Below are 19,439 nucleotides of genomic sequence, written 5' to 3'. Positions count from 1 at the left end.
CATGTGGGATCCTCCCAGACCGGGGCACGAACCCGTGTCCCCTGCATCGGCAGGCGGACTCCCAACCACTGCGCCACCAGGGAAGCCCTAGCAGCAACTTTTAAAGAGTATTTCTTATCATTCATAATACATATATTACATATGAAATGTTGATGTGAACTTTTTAAAAAACACTGCTTCAAGCTATAAAAGAGTGTTGTAGCATCATAACAATTTTACAGAACAAATTAGATGATGTGGTTTGATGAGATGAGGATCAAGAATGTAATTTCTTTTTTAAAATTTATTTTATTTTTGGCTGCGTTGGGTCTTCGTTACTGTGCGTGGGCTTTCTCTAGCTGATGTAAGCGGGGGCTACTCTTCGTTGTGGTGCGCGGGCTTCTTATTGCGGTGGCTTCTCTCATTGCGGAGCATGGGCTCTAGGCACGTGGGCTTCAGTAGTTGTGGCACGTGGGCTCAGCAGTTGTGGCTCGCGGGCTCTAGAGCGCAGGCTCAGTAGTTGTGGCACACGGGCTTAGCTGCTCTGCAGCATGTGGGATATTCCCGCACCAGGGCTCAAACCCGTGTCTCCTGCACTGGCAGGTGGATTTGTAACCACTGCACCACCAGGAAAGCCCAAGAATGTAATTTTAAGTAAACACTTTGCCACATAAATGTCATAGTTTCAAAGATATAAATATTAATATCCTCTTTCCAATTTCATTCTCGCTAATTCTTAGTCATGTAAGGCACATAAAAGTTATTCTGATTTTTAAAATGGAAATAAGAGAGTGCATTTGAGAGACAGACATAGGATCAAAACTCAGTTATCTTTCATTCTTTTCTTTGTGTCTTCACTGTGCCAAGCTAGTTCTTCATCCCTAAAACACATTACAGTGGACTGGAAAATTAAAAAAGGATGTTGATTTTTAATTTTCTTACTATCTTTATTCATAGAAATAAAGTATTCATGAGCATTAAGCACATTTTCTAGGATGGTTTACAATCATTTATAGGTTTAGACTTTGGCATTTAAGATATTAAACATTTTATGAATTTAATTATTAAAACAGAATAACTTAAACTTGTGTCTCCAACTTTATACTGGTCATAATCCTTTTCACACTGTGCAGTACTTGAATTTGAAGATGAGAAGTACACAATCATGTCCATCCCAATGACCTCTTTTTAAAGTTATCTAGGTATCCATTTTGGCATTTGGGTTAACAAGCTGAAAACAACTGCATTACACTACATTTATAAGCAAACAAGAAAAATTTTATTCGGAGTAGTAGCTAAGAAAGCAGCTTTTTATGGAGATTGAAAAAGGGAAGTAGGGGAAGTATGAGGTAATTGCTATCCCTTAGAAAATAACTTTAATAGTTCAAAATCTTTCATAGGTCTTCCCTGGTAGCGCAGTGGTTGAGAGTCCGCCTGCCGATGCAGGGGACACGGGTTCGTGCCCTGGTCCGGGAGGATCCCACATGCCGCGGAGCGGCTGGGCCCGTGAGCCATGGCCGCTGAGCCTGCACGTCTGGAGCCTGTGCTCTGCAATAGGAGAGGCTACAACAGTGGGAGGCCCGCGTACTGCAAAAAAAACAAAAAAACAAAAAAAACTTTCATAGAATCTTATTAAAAAGGATGTAACATCAGTTTAACATTTGAAAGATATGAAAATAACTCTCAATAAGAACCTTGCCTAGTAATTGTAGACCTTGGATTAGTATAATTTCTAGTTGCACGTGTAAATCTTCAAAATATATATCTTAGGTACAAGTGAACCAAATGTAAAGCAGTGCTAGAGGATCCTTCACTTTTTTTATCTTCTTGAAAATGAAAATAATACACTTATGATTCCTTCATAAAAACACCCCTTAAACTATGACATCTTAGAAGTACCTTGACTTATATCAGAAATATCACATTTTTCAACTCCTGTCCCTCTATTTATACTTATCACATAAACGAATCATGACAACAGAATTGTAAATTCCACTTTGAAAAGATGAATATTGTTGCTCTTCCTGATTTTTACTTCAAGTTGAACCCCTGTTATCCGAAATACTTAGATGAACCTCCCCTTTAACGTAGTAAAAACTAAAGGCATTATATTAGTATCTAAAATCAAAATACAAAGAAAAAAAATTTAATGATCAAAAATAAAAGTACAGCCTTATCTATAAAATTATAATTGTATCCTGACATAGGGTAGCAAAGACCATACAAAATGTATTCAGAGACTAATGCTATTACATAAAAGGTTACATACCTTTTTTTCTCTAACAACTTAAAAATCAATTAAAAAAAATTGGCTAACTCACTATTGAGCAGATATTCAAATGCTGAATTTTAAATTCAACATTATCATATCGCTCCTTAAAGATAGGTTGTTATACAAACATTAAAAGTGCAATAAGTTAAAAAACAAAACAAAAACCGTGGTTTAGTATAGCTAAAATTTATACATAAAGCAGAGCACTAAGTGATGGAAAAATCCGTTCACCAGAACAGAATATCAAATAACAGCGAAGGAACATTATAAGCTCAAAGGAAGCAGCAGAAAAATCTCACAATCAGGTTGTGTTCACACAAATTTTTTAACCCCGTTCTTCCCACGTTTCACAGGCCCTATCCGAAACAAAATCTATCAATACAAACTAAGACCAAGAAATTCTGAATTGATGTTCAGTAAAATGCAGTTTGGCTTACTGCCAAAGGTATTAAGAAAAGTAAGTTCGGCATGCACGCTACAGAGCTTGAGTTAACCCAGAAAAACAAAAAACAAATCTTACTGTGGTTACAGATAAAAAATCCACACTAAGAAAAAGAAAGATTTAGCATTTAATATAGAAACTTTCCAATACATTTTAAGGTATACAGAAAAGGCCAGTAATGAAAACAGTGATAATTAGGACAGCAGAAGCAATATGACCTAGATATACTTTGTTGTATAATATAAGAGCCTTTAGATTGACAGAAAAATATTCTAATTTTAAAAGTCAACTATATTACACCCTACTCGCCATTACTAATTCTGTTTAAGATTATTAGGACTTTAAAAGTGGGACTGATAAAAATGATACTTCCAGGATTCAACACAAATGCCCAAACCAAAACAAAGCAAGAAAGTTAGCTGACATTTAAAGTAGCCTCAACAAACGTGATTTTTTTCCCCTTTATCATTCACATTTTTAGTTTTCTTTTTCAGCCCTTAAAAACACTAGCTGGAATTTCTATAGCTGCGAGACAATGCATTTCTTTCTTTTCTTCTCACTTAAAACAATAAACTCTAAGGATAACACAACTCATTAACAGCATCACTTAAAACACTGTCCTGACACAACTCAGGATCTGCTTCTTGGCTCTTCAAACTGGTGGTGCTATTTTGCTGATTCAATAGATACTTGCTTTTGCTTATGATGATCTGGTCCTTGGACAAACTATTCACAATGCAGTAGCTCTAAAGAAACCTAATTTCTCAGAATCATTAACTACTTTCCCTGAATATATAAAAACATGAAAGAGGAGCTTCTAAGTTGAGCTTTCTAATACAGTTCGAAATGGTTCAGAATGGTTGATAACGTGTTTGAGATCTAACTCAGTTCCCTTCTACGGAAGTAGTAGGCACCTCTGGTGAATCCCAAGGATTGCCCCAGTTCAAGCTTCACTCAATCTGTTCATCAAATCTAAATCAGCTCTACCAATGAAAACAAATTTCAAGATTTGTTTCATAATAACTATCTTACAATTAAGTTATAAGTCACACTGCCCAAGTTCTGAAGCAAAGAGAAAACAAAGTCAGTCAGGAGCTATGCTCATGGTATAAAGCTTACAAGAAATGAAAAAAACAACAAACAAGAACTATATAGCTAAACATCTTGGGTCCAACATTCAGCGATGCTATCACAACTGTTTTCTGTTTTGTCAGTCTGACAGCTGAACCGATTTCTATGTTGAGAAAATACACCGGCATACTACCATTTCTCTGTAAAATACATACAAGTCTCCTATAAACTCCTCCTCACAGGAAACACTGATTTTATATTAAATTGTCTTTTTCAAAACAATTTTGCATCAAATTACAATAAATTACAAGTCACTGCTGTACACCTTAAATTGCTTAAAGAAGTATTTAGATGTTTATACAGAGAATGATAGTAATATACAAAAGCACTTCAATAAGAATTTGATGATCAATGTTTAAGAGTTTTTATAACCAAGCTGTACGGACATTAGGGGGCTTAGGTCTTAGCAACAGGCCACTGGATGTGTCACAAGCTGATTGCTCACTCTTACAACTGAGACCACTGGTAGCACTGGATGTCCTGGAAGCTCCTCCTGAAAATATATAAAGAATAAGAAATGATTTGAATTATTTAAACTAAATCATCATCTAATAAACTTCTTCTCCTATCTTGAAGCCCAGAATAAAATTGTCTTCCCTATCTCACAGGTGTTTTTAAGTCTAATGTGATTCTCAACCAGGAATGTACTTCTGAATTCCCCGTGGAACTTAAAAATATAATAACAAACATGCCCAAACGCTATATTAGGGCATTTTTTTTTTTAACATCTTTATTGGAGTATAATTGCTTTACAATGGTATGTTAGTTTCAGCTTCACAACAAAATGAATCAGTTATATATACACATACATTCCCATATCTCTTCCCGCTTGCGTCTCCCTCCCTCCCACCCTCCCTATCCCACCCCTCCAGGCGGTCACAAAGCACCGAGCTGATCTCCCTGTGATATTAGGGCATTTTGATTCAATAGATTTGGAGTGGGAATAAATCTTTTTAAAAGCTTCTCAAAGGATTCAAGTGGGAAAAAAATCTCTATGTATAACCATTTATACATTTATTCAACAAATAATTTACTGCTTTCAAGGCATAATACTAAGTGTGAGTAACTGGAATAAGACCCTTTCTTAGTCATGAACTCTGCCAAGGAAATGATGCTTGAAGGATGAGTGAATGGAATTACTAGTCATTTGAGTGTTTAAGATTACAAGCGGTTCCAACTTTCTCTTAGGATTAGCTTCTACAGACTTTATAGTTTTTTTTTTTTTTTTTTTGCAGTACGCGAGCCTCTCACTGCTGTGGCCTCTCCCGTTGCGGAGCACAGGCTCCGGAAGCGCAGGCTCAGCGGCCATGGCTCACGGGCCCAGCCGCTCCGCGGCATGTGGGATCTTCCCGGACCGGGGCACGAACCCGTGTCCCCTGCATCGGCAGGCAGACTCTCAACCACTGCGCCACCAGGGAAGCCCCAGACTTTATCGTTTTGAACACGTACATGAACTAACAGCACAGACTTCTGTAAGGAAAAAAGGTCTGGCCTTTCCATGCGTCACACGCCCTAGCACTCAGTGGTCACTCCCACCTGCGTTCTCCGGGACACACTACCCCGGGACACACTACCGGCCAGGCATGTAACGGATCATATATTAAGTATTAAGAGGGATTAATATGATGACTACAGATTTGCTAATTCTTCTTTTAGTTACCAATGAGGAAGAAAAAGCACATATTAGGGCTGGAAGATACTACTAAAAATTCTTAACTGGCTAAAGAGAATGTTACAGCGACTTTAAATAGCATATCTGTTCATTTCTTCCTTAAATAAACATATTGAAAGTAAAAGTGTCTCCTCCATTATCTAAGAGATAACTGGTATTTTCAATTGTTTTTTCTCCTGGTTTCCTTCCTATGCTGCCATTATACACTGTAAATGAAACCTGAAATTAATGAAGTAACACAAATAAAACAAAGCATGCCAGTGAAAAACAACAGACAGCATTCCAGAAGTCAGCATTTTAAAACTCTATCATAAGAACCAAAGTTATATGTTTTTAAAAGGACAAAAGACACGAACAAGTACAAAATAATTTTGAGTATGCTTACTTAACGGGCTGTACTGGCCAAGAGTGGACCTCACTCGTCTGGAGGTCGGGGATGAGCTGAAATAACCCATGTTGCGGTGATAGTCTGTCAGCTGTTCTGAGCGTTTCATACCAACTGTTGGTTTCACAGCTTCAAGCCGTTTCAATAAAGCCTTCATTTAAAGACAACCCATTTAAAAGCCAATGTTAGAAAAATAGCAATAGTTTTTTAAAAAGGCGAATACTTTCTAGAACCTGAAATTCACAAAATGAAGTAGAAAAGACTTTAAGTCACTGTGAAAAAATATTTCAAATAATGTACTTTCAGGAAAATCTAAGGGTTTTCACCTAACCTATGGCTAACCAAAACCGCTATGATTTTAACAACCGACTGTAGGCACATCTCTCTTCTTTGTCGGGTTACAATCTTAGAAAAGGTGCTGTAAGCTGAAATACATTAAACCTGATTTCCTCATAGAAATGACATAATGGGAGCAATAATGCTAAGAGCCCAGTGTTCAACCCTAGAAATGACTGTGAACATATCTAAGCTACTATTATAAGTTCTATCTATATATGCGCACAGAGCAGTGACTGTCAACCTGTTTACTTTCCAGTGGTGCCTCAGGGCTCCTAGGACGTTGAGGAAAGGCCAGTGGGCCGGCCTCTCAGGTCTCCCACTCCTAATTTCTACCGGCCCAACTATGCTTTCTGTATTGTCTGTTTTATATATTGAAGATTCTGCATAAAATTGTTTGGAAAAAAAAAGTTTTTGCTCTTAAGAAGTTTGAAATCAACTACTACAGAACATAAAGGTTTTTAAAGATTGTATAAACCAACTAGCCAAGGCAAGACAGTATCCAGTAGCGTGGTATGTGCATTAATACGATTTTGTAACAGAGGCTAATGTGTAATGTCCCTAATTTTATTCATAATCCTTCCTTCACAAATCAGAAGGTGAAAGAGTTTCTTTTGTTTGATTTTCACAGGCTTCGGTGAGAAAGGAATGTTTAAGTAGACCAAATGGATGGGGGAATTGATCCATGGTTGTGTTTTATTATTTTCTTTATTGACTTAAACTTCCTCTGTAGCAAGTTGATCTTTGTTTGAAAAGAGAATGCTGTCCTGCACTAAGATTCACATTATAAAGTTAGCCTCATGAGTTTAGTCATAGGACAAGTTTTCTCTGGACAATCTTTTTTCCTTCTCCCTCAACTTAGTTTTATCTTTGTATTGTGGTATAATCCACATAAGATTTACCATTCTAACCATTTTTAGGCCTACAGTTCACCACCAACAACTGTCTCCAGAACTTGTTCTCAACTGTTATCAGCCCCCTCCCGCCCTGCTATTCTGAGGCTCCATTATCAGTGTGTTCCTGCGCGATTCCAGAGAAGCCAGAATATTGAGGGAAGAGCTATCGAGGAAAGGAGAGCAAGGGTTGTAGAATGAAAGGAGCTTGCAGACAAACGGCAGAGGCGCAGGACACAGGAAGGAGCAGCCGGACCCACCCAGAGGACTCAGCCTGCCAGCTCATCTTCCTGCATGAAATGGCCTTCTTCAGTTCTGAGCCTTCAAAAGCTAGAAAAGAGTCAACTCCTCAGTGAAGTCTTACACAAGTAGAGTAACGGTTCTCTTTGCTGAGTTCAGAGTCAGGATTTATCTGTGGTTCCACCTGACTATAAAGTCTACGGTCTTTCCATAATAACATGCTGTCTTTCTCTCTTTGTAGACAGAGAACCTGTACAATTTAGGTGCCAAGACCTACCAACTAATATATCTCCTCCACCTGCAGTTTATAACTGAGTAAGAAACTTGCTGGGTGTCACATCATCAATGTATTTTACTGGGTAGAGAACCATTCGCTGTTTTATCTGATTATCCTATTAACTACCCATTGAGCTGTGCACGGTGGAATGGACAGCACAGAAAACTTGGTATTTTCAGTTACCTACCAATTTTTTCTTGCTGGTAGAAGTCTCAATGTTTTTTAGATAAACTGCTAATTCCCTAAATTTATTCATTTGGTTGTATGTATATTTTTCTTTTACAAACTTTAAGAAAATTGCAATGCTTATTTATCAGATATAAAACATATAAAGTAATGTGATCAAAATCAATTTGGAAATAAGTTAACAATAAGGCAAAAAGTAAACCCATTCTGTAATGCTGATATGTCACTTATCAAGTTTACATGCAGAAACCTGGGGAAATAAGAGAGCAATGATTTGGTTCAGCTATCCAAATCACACGGAACCGTGCCATGTATCTGTGTGCAATATGAACACAACAAGCTCAGCAAAACCTAAAGGAATGATTTCAGATACAAACAGCTCTTACTTGTAGAAACCATATATTGATAAAAATATGAAGGATTACAGTAGAAACCCTAAAATCAAAAGTATATACATTTCAATCTAGTCATCAATTTACAACTCCTGAGTAAGACTTAAAAATGATAGGTCAAAATACTGTAACACTTGTAATTGAGTGATAAAAAAATATAAGTTTTCTAGTCAGAAAGACCTGGATTTAAACCTTTGCTCTGCCTTTGATTGTGTGACCTTGGTCAAATGACTTAATAGTGATATTAACAATGAAATAAAACTCAAAGAGTCAGTTTAGGGTACTAAATGAGATAATGCATTTAAAATGCTCAGAACAGTGCCTGGCATATAGTGAGGACTTATTAAATATTAATTGCTATCCTTAATACTGCTTTGATTATTTTCTAGTTGTTTGACACACTCTAGTATTATCTTCATAGCTAAGTTATATATTAAATGACAGGGCAGTATTTTATATTTTTTCTTATATCCATTCCAGTTTCTTACATAGCTCATAGCAGACATTAAACAAATATCTGTTTAATGGATTGAAAAATGTAAGAATGGTTACTTATATTCCCATTTATGGTTTACAAAATCTTAGAACTGCTACTCAAATCAGATTCTAATAATGAATTTGAACAGTTTGTTCAAATATCTCTGTTCTATCTAGGAAGTATCATTCTTTTTCGAAAGAAAATTAACCCAGCCTGAATCCTGCCTTCTGAGGTGGAAAGGTTAAAACAAATGAATGGACAAACAGTGAGTTAATAATTTCTGCAGCTGCCGGCAGAGGAGAGTTGCTTTATTGTTTCTAAAGTGAAAAAGCAAAGACCCCGAAGGACATTAAAGAGTAACAAGTGTCCTACAGTCTGGGACAATCACGACTGTTCTACATATTTGTCTATAGCTGGAGTTGTATTCAGTTATCATTAGCTTGCTTTCCTCTGTGGAAGGAGATAACAGACAATAAGCAGAGGAGGAAAACCAAAGCGAGTGAACTGTAAATTATTTCAAGACCTTGGAACAAAGGTACTGACTAATCCACAGATAATACTCATACTTGGTATGAGATTTGCTATAAAACTTCATCTTTGTGACAACATATCACTCTCTAATAGTTTTCACATCTATCTAACATTACCTCCCTAAACCAGCAGACAAAGAACAGAAGAGGGAGGAAGGATTTTATTGCTCATCTAATGTTTTTAAGACTGGTTTGAATTTTATAAATTTACATTGGGTTGGCCAAAAAGTTCGTTCGGGTTTTTCTGTAAGATGTTACAAAAGCCCGAACAAATTTTTTGGCCAACCCCATACATGCGTTACTTTTACTTTAAAAATAATATTTTAACACAGTAACTCATGAGTGGAAAGTTTATGGTTTACTTTATTCAATTACTCCTCTCCCCACCCCCTTTTCACAGCTCAGGAAACTGACAGACATACATTTAAGAGCATGAAATAGCCTCATTATTTTTAGAGTAAGGTGAAACTATAAAGTATCCTCACTGATCCCTTCTCCTTCTGCTAAGGTTATTCTTGCACTCTTTCATAAAAACAGAATTCATATTATGTCCAAATGAATATAAAGAGACATGGTTTAACAGGAATATTTCAAAATTCATGAATTAAAAAATTTGTTCCCTTTTGAAATAATGAAGTTCTAATATAATTGAGTCTATATGTAGCAAGCACGCCCTCTACTGGATAGAGGGCTCTCCTTTTCTACCTCTTCTGCACAGCACTACTTTGTCTCAAGTCTAACAGCCTCTGGATTACTAAGGAACTAATTTGAGAGTACTGGAACAGAACTGCTTTAGTCATCATGCCTGTTAGCCATCTGAACTGGCCTCTATCACTGGAGATGGAGCAAATGAAGGATTATAAATCATGAAAATTATAAAGTAATGGACCCTGCTTGTGCAGTACACCTGACACAAAAGTGCTGTATGAGCACGTCTGTACCCATGCATGTGTGTTTTGACTACGAACAGTTTAGCAAACAGGTTAAAAAGTATATCATCTCACCCTGAGGAACTATTAGAGCCAATGTGGCTCTAAATAAGGATTTGGTAGGTGGCTGCTTATATAATAAATACACAAAAAGTGATGGTTTACAAAAGTAACCAATTAGAAAATGTAATGAAAAATTTCATGGCAATAGCATAAAAATATACAGTTTTAAAAAAAACTATAAAACCTTACTAAGGTAGAGTATAAGAAGGCTTGAGTAAATGGAAAGACATACCATATTTCTAGATAGGAAGGTAATATTTTAAGAGTGCCAAACACTCTGCAATTAAAATGTAAAGTCAACACAATTCCAACAAAAATTTAATAAAAAAACTTTTTATAAAGAAAAAAGTCAGTCAGTATGAAGAATAAATGCAAAGGAATAGCCAAGAAAAAAATTTAAAAGGTATAGAATTAGTTTTATTTTGGTATAGACGGTGAAGAGTTAAGCATAAATCTGGAAGATTAATTTTCCTTACAATAATGTAACAATATTTTATAATAAATTATGTTTATTTTCCTGTTTAGCTTTAAGCTACTTTTTCCACTTATGAATTAAGCTTTTGTTTCAGAGCTGCACTGCCCAAAGCCACAAGCCATATGTAGCTACAGAGCATTTAAAATGTGGCTAGTCCAAATTGAGATGTGCTCTAAGTATAAAATATACAATAGATTTCAAAGACTTAGTACCAAAAAAAGGTAAAATCTCAATTTTTTATATTGCTTACATGTTAAAAAGAAATATTTTTGGTTGAGTCAGTTAAAATATTATAGCAGAATAATTTCACCTGTTTCTTTGAACTTTCTAACGTGGCTACTAGAAAAATTTAAATTATACATGTGGTTCACATTATATTCTACTGTCCTAGAGTAAAACAAATAAGACCTTACTATGAAATGGAGAAAAATATTGCTCACATATACATATTACTAAGCATACAAAGTAAAAAGAATAAAATAGTGGTAATTTTTCACTGTTTATTAAAACAGCTGAGATGTACCACTGATATGGGGGATGATAAAAGCTGTAAACAGAAGCTGCTTAACAGTTTTCATCCTGTTCATACCAGTAAAGCCTCTAGACAGTATGGCTTCAGCTTCTCAAAAGTAAACCCAAGTTCCTCAAAAAGATAAACACAGAATTACCATATGACCCAGCAATTCCACTCTTAGGTATGCACCCAAAGGAACTGAAAGCAGGGACCTGAACAGATACTTGTAGTCAGTGTTCCCATGCAGCATTACTCACAGTAGCCAAAATGTAGAAACAACCCAAGTGTCTACCATCAGATGAATGGGGAATCAAAATGCGGCACATACATATATGGAATATTATTCAGCCACAAAAAGGAATGAAGTTCTGATACAGGATACAACATGGATAAACCTCAAAAACATGCTAAGGGAAATAAGCCAGACACAAAATGACAAATATTCCATTATTCCACTTATATGAAATATCTAGAATCGGCAGATTTATAGACAGAAGGTAGATTAGAGGTTACCAAGGGCTGAGGAGAAGGGAGAACGGAGTGTTATTGTTTGGTACAGAGTTTCTGTATGGAGTGATCAAAAAAGTTTTGGAAATAAGTAGTAGTGATGGTTGCCCAACATTGTGAATGTAATTAATGCCACTGAATCAATCACTTAAAAACAAAATGGCAACTTTTATGTTACATATATTTTACTACAACTTATGAATTGTACACTTTAAATGAGTATGGTATGTGAATTATATCTCAAAAAAGCTGTTAAAAAAAAGTAACCCCAAAGCTAGGTGACCGGGACATGATTCTGCCACCTGCTAGCTGTTTAACCTTGAGGAAGTCCCTGCGCCCTACTCAGTGTCTCATTTTCTCCTCCACAACAACAGTAAGTGTGTCTTTAGGTTGCTACGAGGATTAAATGACCTAAAATTGTAAAACAGTATGCACTATGCAACTGCTTGTTAAATAAAACAAGACTCCAGAGCCATGTGGGAGAGTGAAAATAAGGTAAAACCAGATGTTCGTGACACACACTAATTCCAAATTTTTTAAAATCATGAATGAATCTTGAAACTGCCAGAGTGACGTGCAGGAAGTGATCATGTAGCTCACTACCCACCAACCTCACTTCAACTCGTTTTGCTGTTACCTACTTCCTGCCACATTCAGGGTGACTCTCCTAAAGGGCCCAAGAGTACTATTTTTGTAAATATACCAACCCAGCTCGCCAACTCCTGGTGCTAGTGATGGTAACAAAGAAATTCACAGGAGTTGTTACTCTTGCAAGTTCAGGTTAAGTACATAGTCAAATAGAACTGTACTGATGACGAAACATAATGAGGGTGAATTTTGCTAATTATTCTAGTAATTTTAATAATAGCTTTACCAATTATTTTAGCTCTGAATGTATGTGCTCATTAAGGGTCTAATTTTAGTTTAAGATGCTACGTGGGTTTAAAATCTTGGCTTAGCCACTTCCTTACCAGCTCCTTGTCCATGGATTAATTATTTAACCCTTTTAGGTCTCAATTATTCCATTTGTAAGATGTGGATAAAAATAAAGTACCTACCTGAAAGAATTATTGTCAGGATTCAATAAGCTAATATTTAGAAGACACTTAGAACAATGCCCAGCATTAAAGAGCTCAATAAATATCATCAATTACTATGAACTGCATTTTATAAAGAAAATGATATGCTATGAATAAATAGGTTTTAATGTGAAGATTTTCAACAGTTTCCATATATATTCCTTAGGACATCAAAGCGTACTTATATGGTTTTTAACAATCAATGTCTTTCATACATTCAAGCAGCAGGGCAACAAATTTGACCTCTCTGAGAATGTATTTATTATTTAAAATAAATGATATTTAAATTATTTTAGCTTTCGAGGATAAAATGAAGTGAAATAGATTTAGCTCTCCAGAAGAGACATGTATCTCACCCTTGGACACCATTTCCTGTACTACTATAGTGATTCCACAGATATAGTCAAATAAATAATGGAGCTTTCAGTATTTTCATTTAATATTCCCTTAAAATATAGTTTCCTGGATAAAAAAGCATACATTGTACCTTCCAGGCTCATAGCTCATCATGTATTTCAGGCCATACGTATCTATTCCTACTTTTATATAAGTTAGAAAATTTCGCTGTATTGGGTTTCCTGAAAGTTGGACTAACAAATCAGTACAAATGCATTTTCTTTGATGACTAAAAAAATCTCAGTTACTTACCAAATTTTCTCTTTCAATCCTTTGTTGTTCCCTCTGTCTGTTGAGAGCACTATGATATAACCTAGGTGGAGGACCAGTCGATCTTCTTGGAATCGTACTTTTGCTTCCTGGTTTTTCAGCCTGTCTCGACAGTTCTTTCAAAAGCCTCTGATTTTCCCGATCAATCTGTCTCACCTCCTCTCTTGTGAAAGAGTAGTTTTTCCTAGGTGCTACTGAAGGCTGATCAAAGTGATGTTTTTGTGGTCCCTTTTTATCTAATTGCAGAAAAGCTACAGAAGTGAGCAAAAAAAGGGAAAATGGCTAAACAAAGTAGCACAGAAATATGATGGTATATGCTTTAGCTCCTATAAATGGAAACAATTACATTAAGTCATGAAAAGGGATGTATGAAATAATGCCAGTGACATCCAGACTACAATTGGGTAGAAAAAAACTCAGAGGCAGCTTAGAGTTTTCTGCTCGTTGGGTTCTTTGGGAATAAAATGCTAATATAAAACCATGAAGATATTTTAATGAGAAATGTTCATGGCACTGGTTGTACACTGCTGGTATAATTTATGGAAAATGCCTTTGTCACATTCGTTTTATGTTCTCCTAAGGCAGTTTAAAAGTTAGAAACCTCTGGTGGAGTGTACTGACGCAATACTTAGTTGAGATGGTTCTTATTGGTTGGAGGGTATACTTCAAAAAATAAAATGTCCTCAGCAATGCAAACAATGGCCAGAAAATGGCAAAAGCAAACCCAGAATATTCTGAAACCTTCAACTTAACCTGAAAATATTTTACTACACAAGATTTATGACCTTAATATTCGCATTAAAACAAATACTTGTATAAAAGTCAAACTTTTATTCCTGACTAAACAAAAGCCAAATAAATACATTATATAAAAGGAGTTTTTAACAAAGAAAAATATTTTCCATACTATGATTATCAAATGAAGCTTTTATCAACATGCTAAATTCTTAAATTTTCATTATTATAACAATTTTCAGTAAGTCACAATTATTACTAAACATTTGTCAGAAGTTTCTAAAAATATTAAGCTGGCTTAGTGTTTCGGCTTAAGTCTGTGCTAAAAATGAATACATTATATCAGATTAACAGAATGGTACATTTGTTTTGTTTTAACAATATTTTTTTAGAGTAACCATTATTTGTTTTTATTAGAGTGTAGCTTTATGTAAACTCTTTTACTTCCTTAGTATTTTATACTGTTAAAAGCACAGTGCTGTAAGGTAAAGAGGCATTTTAAACTCCATTTAAAAAATGTGACTGGTGCAAAAAAGTTAAATCCTTTGAGCAAAGTCACAAAAACTGTAAATCTACCTCCCAAAGCTTAAACTGAACACTATCAAAGATTACAGAAACTTTAAAAAAAATGATTAACAGTGGCTTCCTGAAAGGAAAACTTAGGAAATTAGTGGTTGGTAGTTTGTTTCAAACCATACCACACTAATGACAAAACCTGAATAGGAACCCATTTAGAAAGATATATATGGGGTTCAAGATGGCGGAGTAGAAGGATGTGCGCTCACTCCCTCTTGCGAGAGCACCAGAATCACAACTGACTGCTGAACAGTCATCGACAGGAAGACACTGGAACTCAACAAAAAAGATACCCCACATCCAAAGACAAAGGAGAAGACCTAATGAGACGGTAGAGGGGCACAATCACAATCAAATCAAATCCCATAACCGCTGGGTGGGTGACTCACAAACTGGAGAACACTTATACCCCAGAAGTCCACCCACTGGCGTGAAGGTTCTGAGCCCCACGTCAGGCTTCCCAATCTGGGGGATCTAGCAATAGGAGGAGGAATTCCCAGAGAATCAGACATGGAAGGCTAGCGGGATTTGACTGCAGGACTTCAACAGGACGGGGAAACAGAGACTCCACTCTTGGAGGGCACACACAAAGTAGTGTGCACATTAGGACCCAGGAGGAAGGAGCAGTGACCCCACAGCAGACTGAGCCAGACCTACCTGCTAGTGTTGGAGGGTCTCCCGCAGAGGCGGGGGTTGGCTGTGGCTCACCGTGGGGACAAGGACACTGGCAACAGAAGCTCTCGGAAGTATTCCTTGGCGTGAGCCCTCCCAGAGTCCAACATTAGACCCACCAAAGAGCACATAGGCTCCAGTGCTGGGTCGCCTCAGGCCAAACAACCAACAGGGAGGGAACCCAGCCCCACCCATCAGCAGACAAGCAGATTAAAGTTTTACTGAGCTCTGCCCACCAGAGCAACACCCAGCTCTACCCACCACCAGTCCCTCCCATCAGGAAACTTGCACAAGCCTCTTAGATAGCCTCATCTACCAGAGGGCAGACAGCAGAAGCAAGAAGAACTACAATCCTGCAGCCTGTGGAACGAAAACTACTTCACAGAAAGATAGACAAGATGAAAAGGCAGAGGGCTATGTACGAGATGAAGGAACAAGAGAAAATCCCAGACAATCAACTAAATGAAGTCGCGATAGGCAACTTTCCAGAAAAAGGATTCAGAATAATGATAGTGAAGATGATCCAGGACCTCAGAAAAAGAATGGAGGCAAAGATCAAGAAGATGCAAGAAATGTTTAACAAAGACCTAGAAGAATTAAAGAACAAACACCTAGAAGAATTAAAGAACGAACAAACAGAGATGAACAATACAATAACTGAAATGAAAAATACACTAGAAAGAATCAATAGAATAACTGAGGCAGAAGAACAGATAAGTGACCTGGAAGACAGAATGGTGGAAATCACTGCTGTGGAACAGAATAGAGAAAAAAGAATTAAAAGAAATGAAGACAGCCTAAGAGACCTCTGGGACAACATTAAACACACCAACATTCTCACTAGAGGGGTCCCAGAGGGAGAAGAGACAGAGAAAGGGCCTGAGAAAATATTTGAAGAGATTATAGTCAAAAAAATTTCCCTAACATGGGAAAGGAAATAGCCACCCAAGTCCGGGAAGCGCAGAGAGTCCCAGGCAGGATAAACCCAAGGAGAAACATGCCGAGACACATAGTAAGCAAACTGACAAAAATTAAAGACAAAGCAAATTAAAAGCAACAAGGGAAAAATGACAAATAACATACAAGGGAATCCCCATAAGGTTAACAGCTGATTTCTCAGCAGAAACTCTACAAGCCAGAAGGGAGTGGCATGATATTGGGAGATTGGGATTGAAATGTATACACTGATGTGTATAAAGTGGATGACTAATAAGAACCTGCTGTATAAAAAATATATAAAATAAAAAGATATATTTGTACTATATATAATTGAAGTATCTTCTTCCAAGAAATATCCATTTTGTAGAATTTAATAAGGTTTCTTGATTAATTTAGCCATTTATGAGAGGCTTTAAAATTAAATTCTAGAGGGAATTACAAGTAAGCTATTTTCCTAATATCATTTTAAAAAAGGTTTTAAAAATAAAAGAAGGCAATAGCTAAAAAATAAAATAAAACAAGAATTTCAGTCTAATTCATTTAAAAAGATAGCATTCTAACTCTCCTTGATGGAGAAGTATATGTTGGATGTTATTTAGTGACACCAGGTATCACTAGCACATTTTTCTAAAGTGGCTGCTGTGTGCTTCAGCACATGGCAACCTCCAATATATAATCCATTGTCTTTCCAATTAAGATCTAAAAAAAGTTAACTTGAATAAACTTTCAGGGATACAAACATATTTATATAAATATGTACATATTTAAAGTCACACATTTAAGAAATATTGCTTTTTCCTAATTTTCTTTAATGAAACAATTTTGCTCAAACTCTTTACAGTATTTCAATATGTCCATCATAGCTAGAGCCACTTCTTGACTCATCTAACTACTGGAAGTACCAGCTTAACTTGCACCTAAGCTAATTGAGATATGACAGCATTTAAATATTTTATGTGTAATGTTATTAATGGAAAATTTATCCCAAGCCATATTAAGTCCTTATTCACATAATATTAGTTCTTAAAAAATACATCCTGTAGGCATATTCATAATCCCTATTTAAAAAAATCAATGATATTTGCTTTTTAAAATGATTTTTAAAGGTTTAAAAAAAATCCAACTCTTATAATTGAGAGGTGACAATTCAAGGAATAATAACTAAGTTTACTAAGCTTCTTTGTCTTCTTTATGAACATCTTGTCAGATGAGAACTTCTGTGACATTCTTCTGGTCTCCTTCCTTTGCATCTCGACAGGCCTGTGATGGCGTGGACCAACACAATATAGCCCAAGGCTCAGCAAAAACGGAGACAGACACAGGCCACCCCCCCACCCCTTGTTGGCTGGCCCAGGGGCCCAAGCACAAGGATTCCAGCATCCTGGAAGTATCAATGGTTTATTTTACCACAATAATAAGACAGGATAGAAAGAGATGAAGTAAAAAGAGGAATTGGGGGGGGGGGGCTTCCCTAATGGCGCAGTGGTTAAGAATCCTCCTGCCAATGGAGGGGACACAGGTTCGAGCCCTGGTCCAGGAAGATCCCATATGCCATGGAGCAACTAAGCCCGTGCGCCACAACTACTGAGCCCGCGCTCTAGAGCCCGCGAGCCACAACTACTGAAGCCTGCGAGCCACAACTACTGAAGCCCACGTGCCTAGAGCCTTGCTCCGCAACAAGAGAAGCCACCGCAATGAGAAGCCCACGCGCCGCAACAAAGAGTAGCCCCCGCTCGCCGCAACTAGAGAAAGCCCGCGCATAGCTACAAAGACCCAACGCGGCCAAAAATAAATACATAAATTAATTAATTTTAAAAAATGGAATTGGTCACTTTTCAAGCAAAATTTAGACAGAATATAAGAGTCAGGACTTTTGGGATTCAAAAGTATAACTACTACTTCAGCTTCCTAGTCTCTCCCGGCAGAAGATTTTCAAAGTACTCGAGCTATAACCGAGGAACCACGCCCGAGGAGCCACAGCCGCACCTGGACTCGATTTAAACCCTGGATCTCCAGGTTGGAGGGATATTTGGAAAGGGGGAACATTTTTGCACTGGGGAGGAATGTAAATCAGTGTATGGCCAGAGGCTGGACTGAAGAGGTTTTGAAACATGTCCATGTTATTTGACACTGCTCCCATTAAGAAGGAGGGTCTATGCCCTGGGAAGGTTTATAACCATTTAAACCAATAGAACATGGAAGAAATGATGCTATGTGACTTCCAAGGCTAGGTCATAAAAGGTGATGAGGTTTGTGCCTTGTTTCCTGGAACACTGTCCTTGGAGCCCTGAGCCAGCTGCCCTGAGGCTGTGGTATGTGAAGAAGCCAGGCCACAAGGAGAGGCCACCCGTGGGTCCTCCACTCAGCAGCCCTGGTCTTCAAGTCACCCCAAGCCCAGATATCTGACGTGTGAGTAAACCAGCACTCAGATGACTCCAGACCCCCAGCTGTCAAGTCACTCCTGCCTTTGAGTCTCTCCATACCCTAAATGTTGGGGTGATTTGTTAAGTAGCAACAGAAACCAATATTTCATCACTTAAAAATTTTTTCTGTGTGATAGACAAACAAAATACCCATGGCCAAGAGCAGTCTACAAGCAGGTAGTTTATGCTTTTTTTTCCTTTTTTTTTGGTCTAACTGATTTGGTCTAACCAATTTGATCATCTAGTTCTGCTTTGCCTTTATTATACATTTTAAATCAATGGCTATTAAATCTTTTTAGCATATTTGGTCAGTTTATTAATGTAAAACACTCTTCTTTGTCCCTTTCAGTAATTTTCACATCCTGAATGCTATTCTGTGTACTACTAAGATTGATATTTCTATTTTCTCCTTGTTACCTGTTTGGCATATCAAAACTCATTCCTCCTATACTTTTTAAAATATCTTTGCAGGTTGGATTTGATTAAAAAATTTTAACCCCCTCTGATATTATCTTCTGATAAAACCATTTACTTTTATTGTTTGATCTCTTTTCTCACAATTTTATTTCTTTAAAAAATGCTTTTTTGGTTATTTCTTCTTTTTTCCCCATTTTTCCCCCTTTTGGAAGACTATGATAAAGTTTTTTT

The 19,439-nt window shown here is 36.9% G+C and overlaps 1 protein-coding gene across 2 annotated transcripts in view; it reads right to left on the bottom strand.

Annotated features, from left to right (window-relative positions):
* Positions 1-2,807: 2,807 nt before the first annotated feature.
* The window catches only part of CFAP97 (cilia and flagella associated protein 97), a 33,615-nt gene continuing 16,983 nt past the window's right edge, over positions 2,808-19,439 (bottom strand). For both annotated transcript variants that reach the window (XM_004281729.3, XM_033409262.2), the window contains exons 3-5: positions 13,429-13,697; positions 5,882-6,032; positions 2,808-4,317 (exon numbers count right to left, since the gene is read on the bottom strand). In XM_004281729.3, coding sequence (XP_004281777.1) covers positions 4,190-4,317; positions 5,882-6,032; positions 13,429-13,697 — 548 coding nt within the window. In that variant the 3' untranslated portion in view covers positions 2,808-4,189. The remainder of the gene's footprint in view (positions 4,318-5,881; positions 6,033-13,428; positions 13,698-19,439) is intronic.

Source organism: Orcinus orca, chromosome 21 (genome assembly GCF_937001465.1).
Source record: "Orcinus orca chromosome 21, mOrcOrc1.1, whole genome shotgun sequence".
Lineage (NCBI taxonomy): Eukaryota > Metazoa > Chordata > Mammalia > Artiodactyla > Delphinidae > Orcinus > Orcinus orca.
The sequence above is the reverse complement of the archived record's forward strand: the minus strand, read 5'-3'. Positions and strand labels throughout refer to the sequence as shown.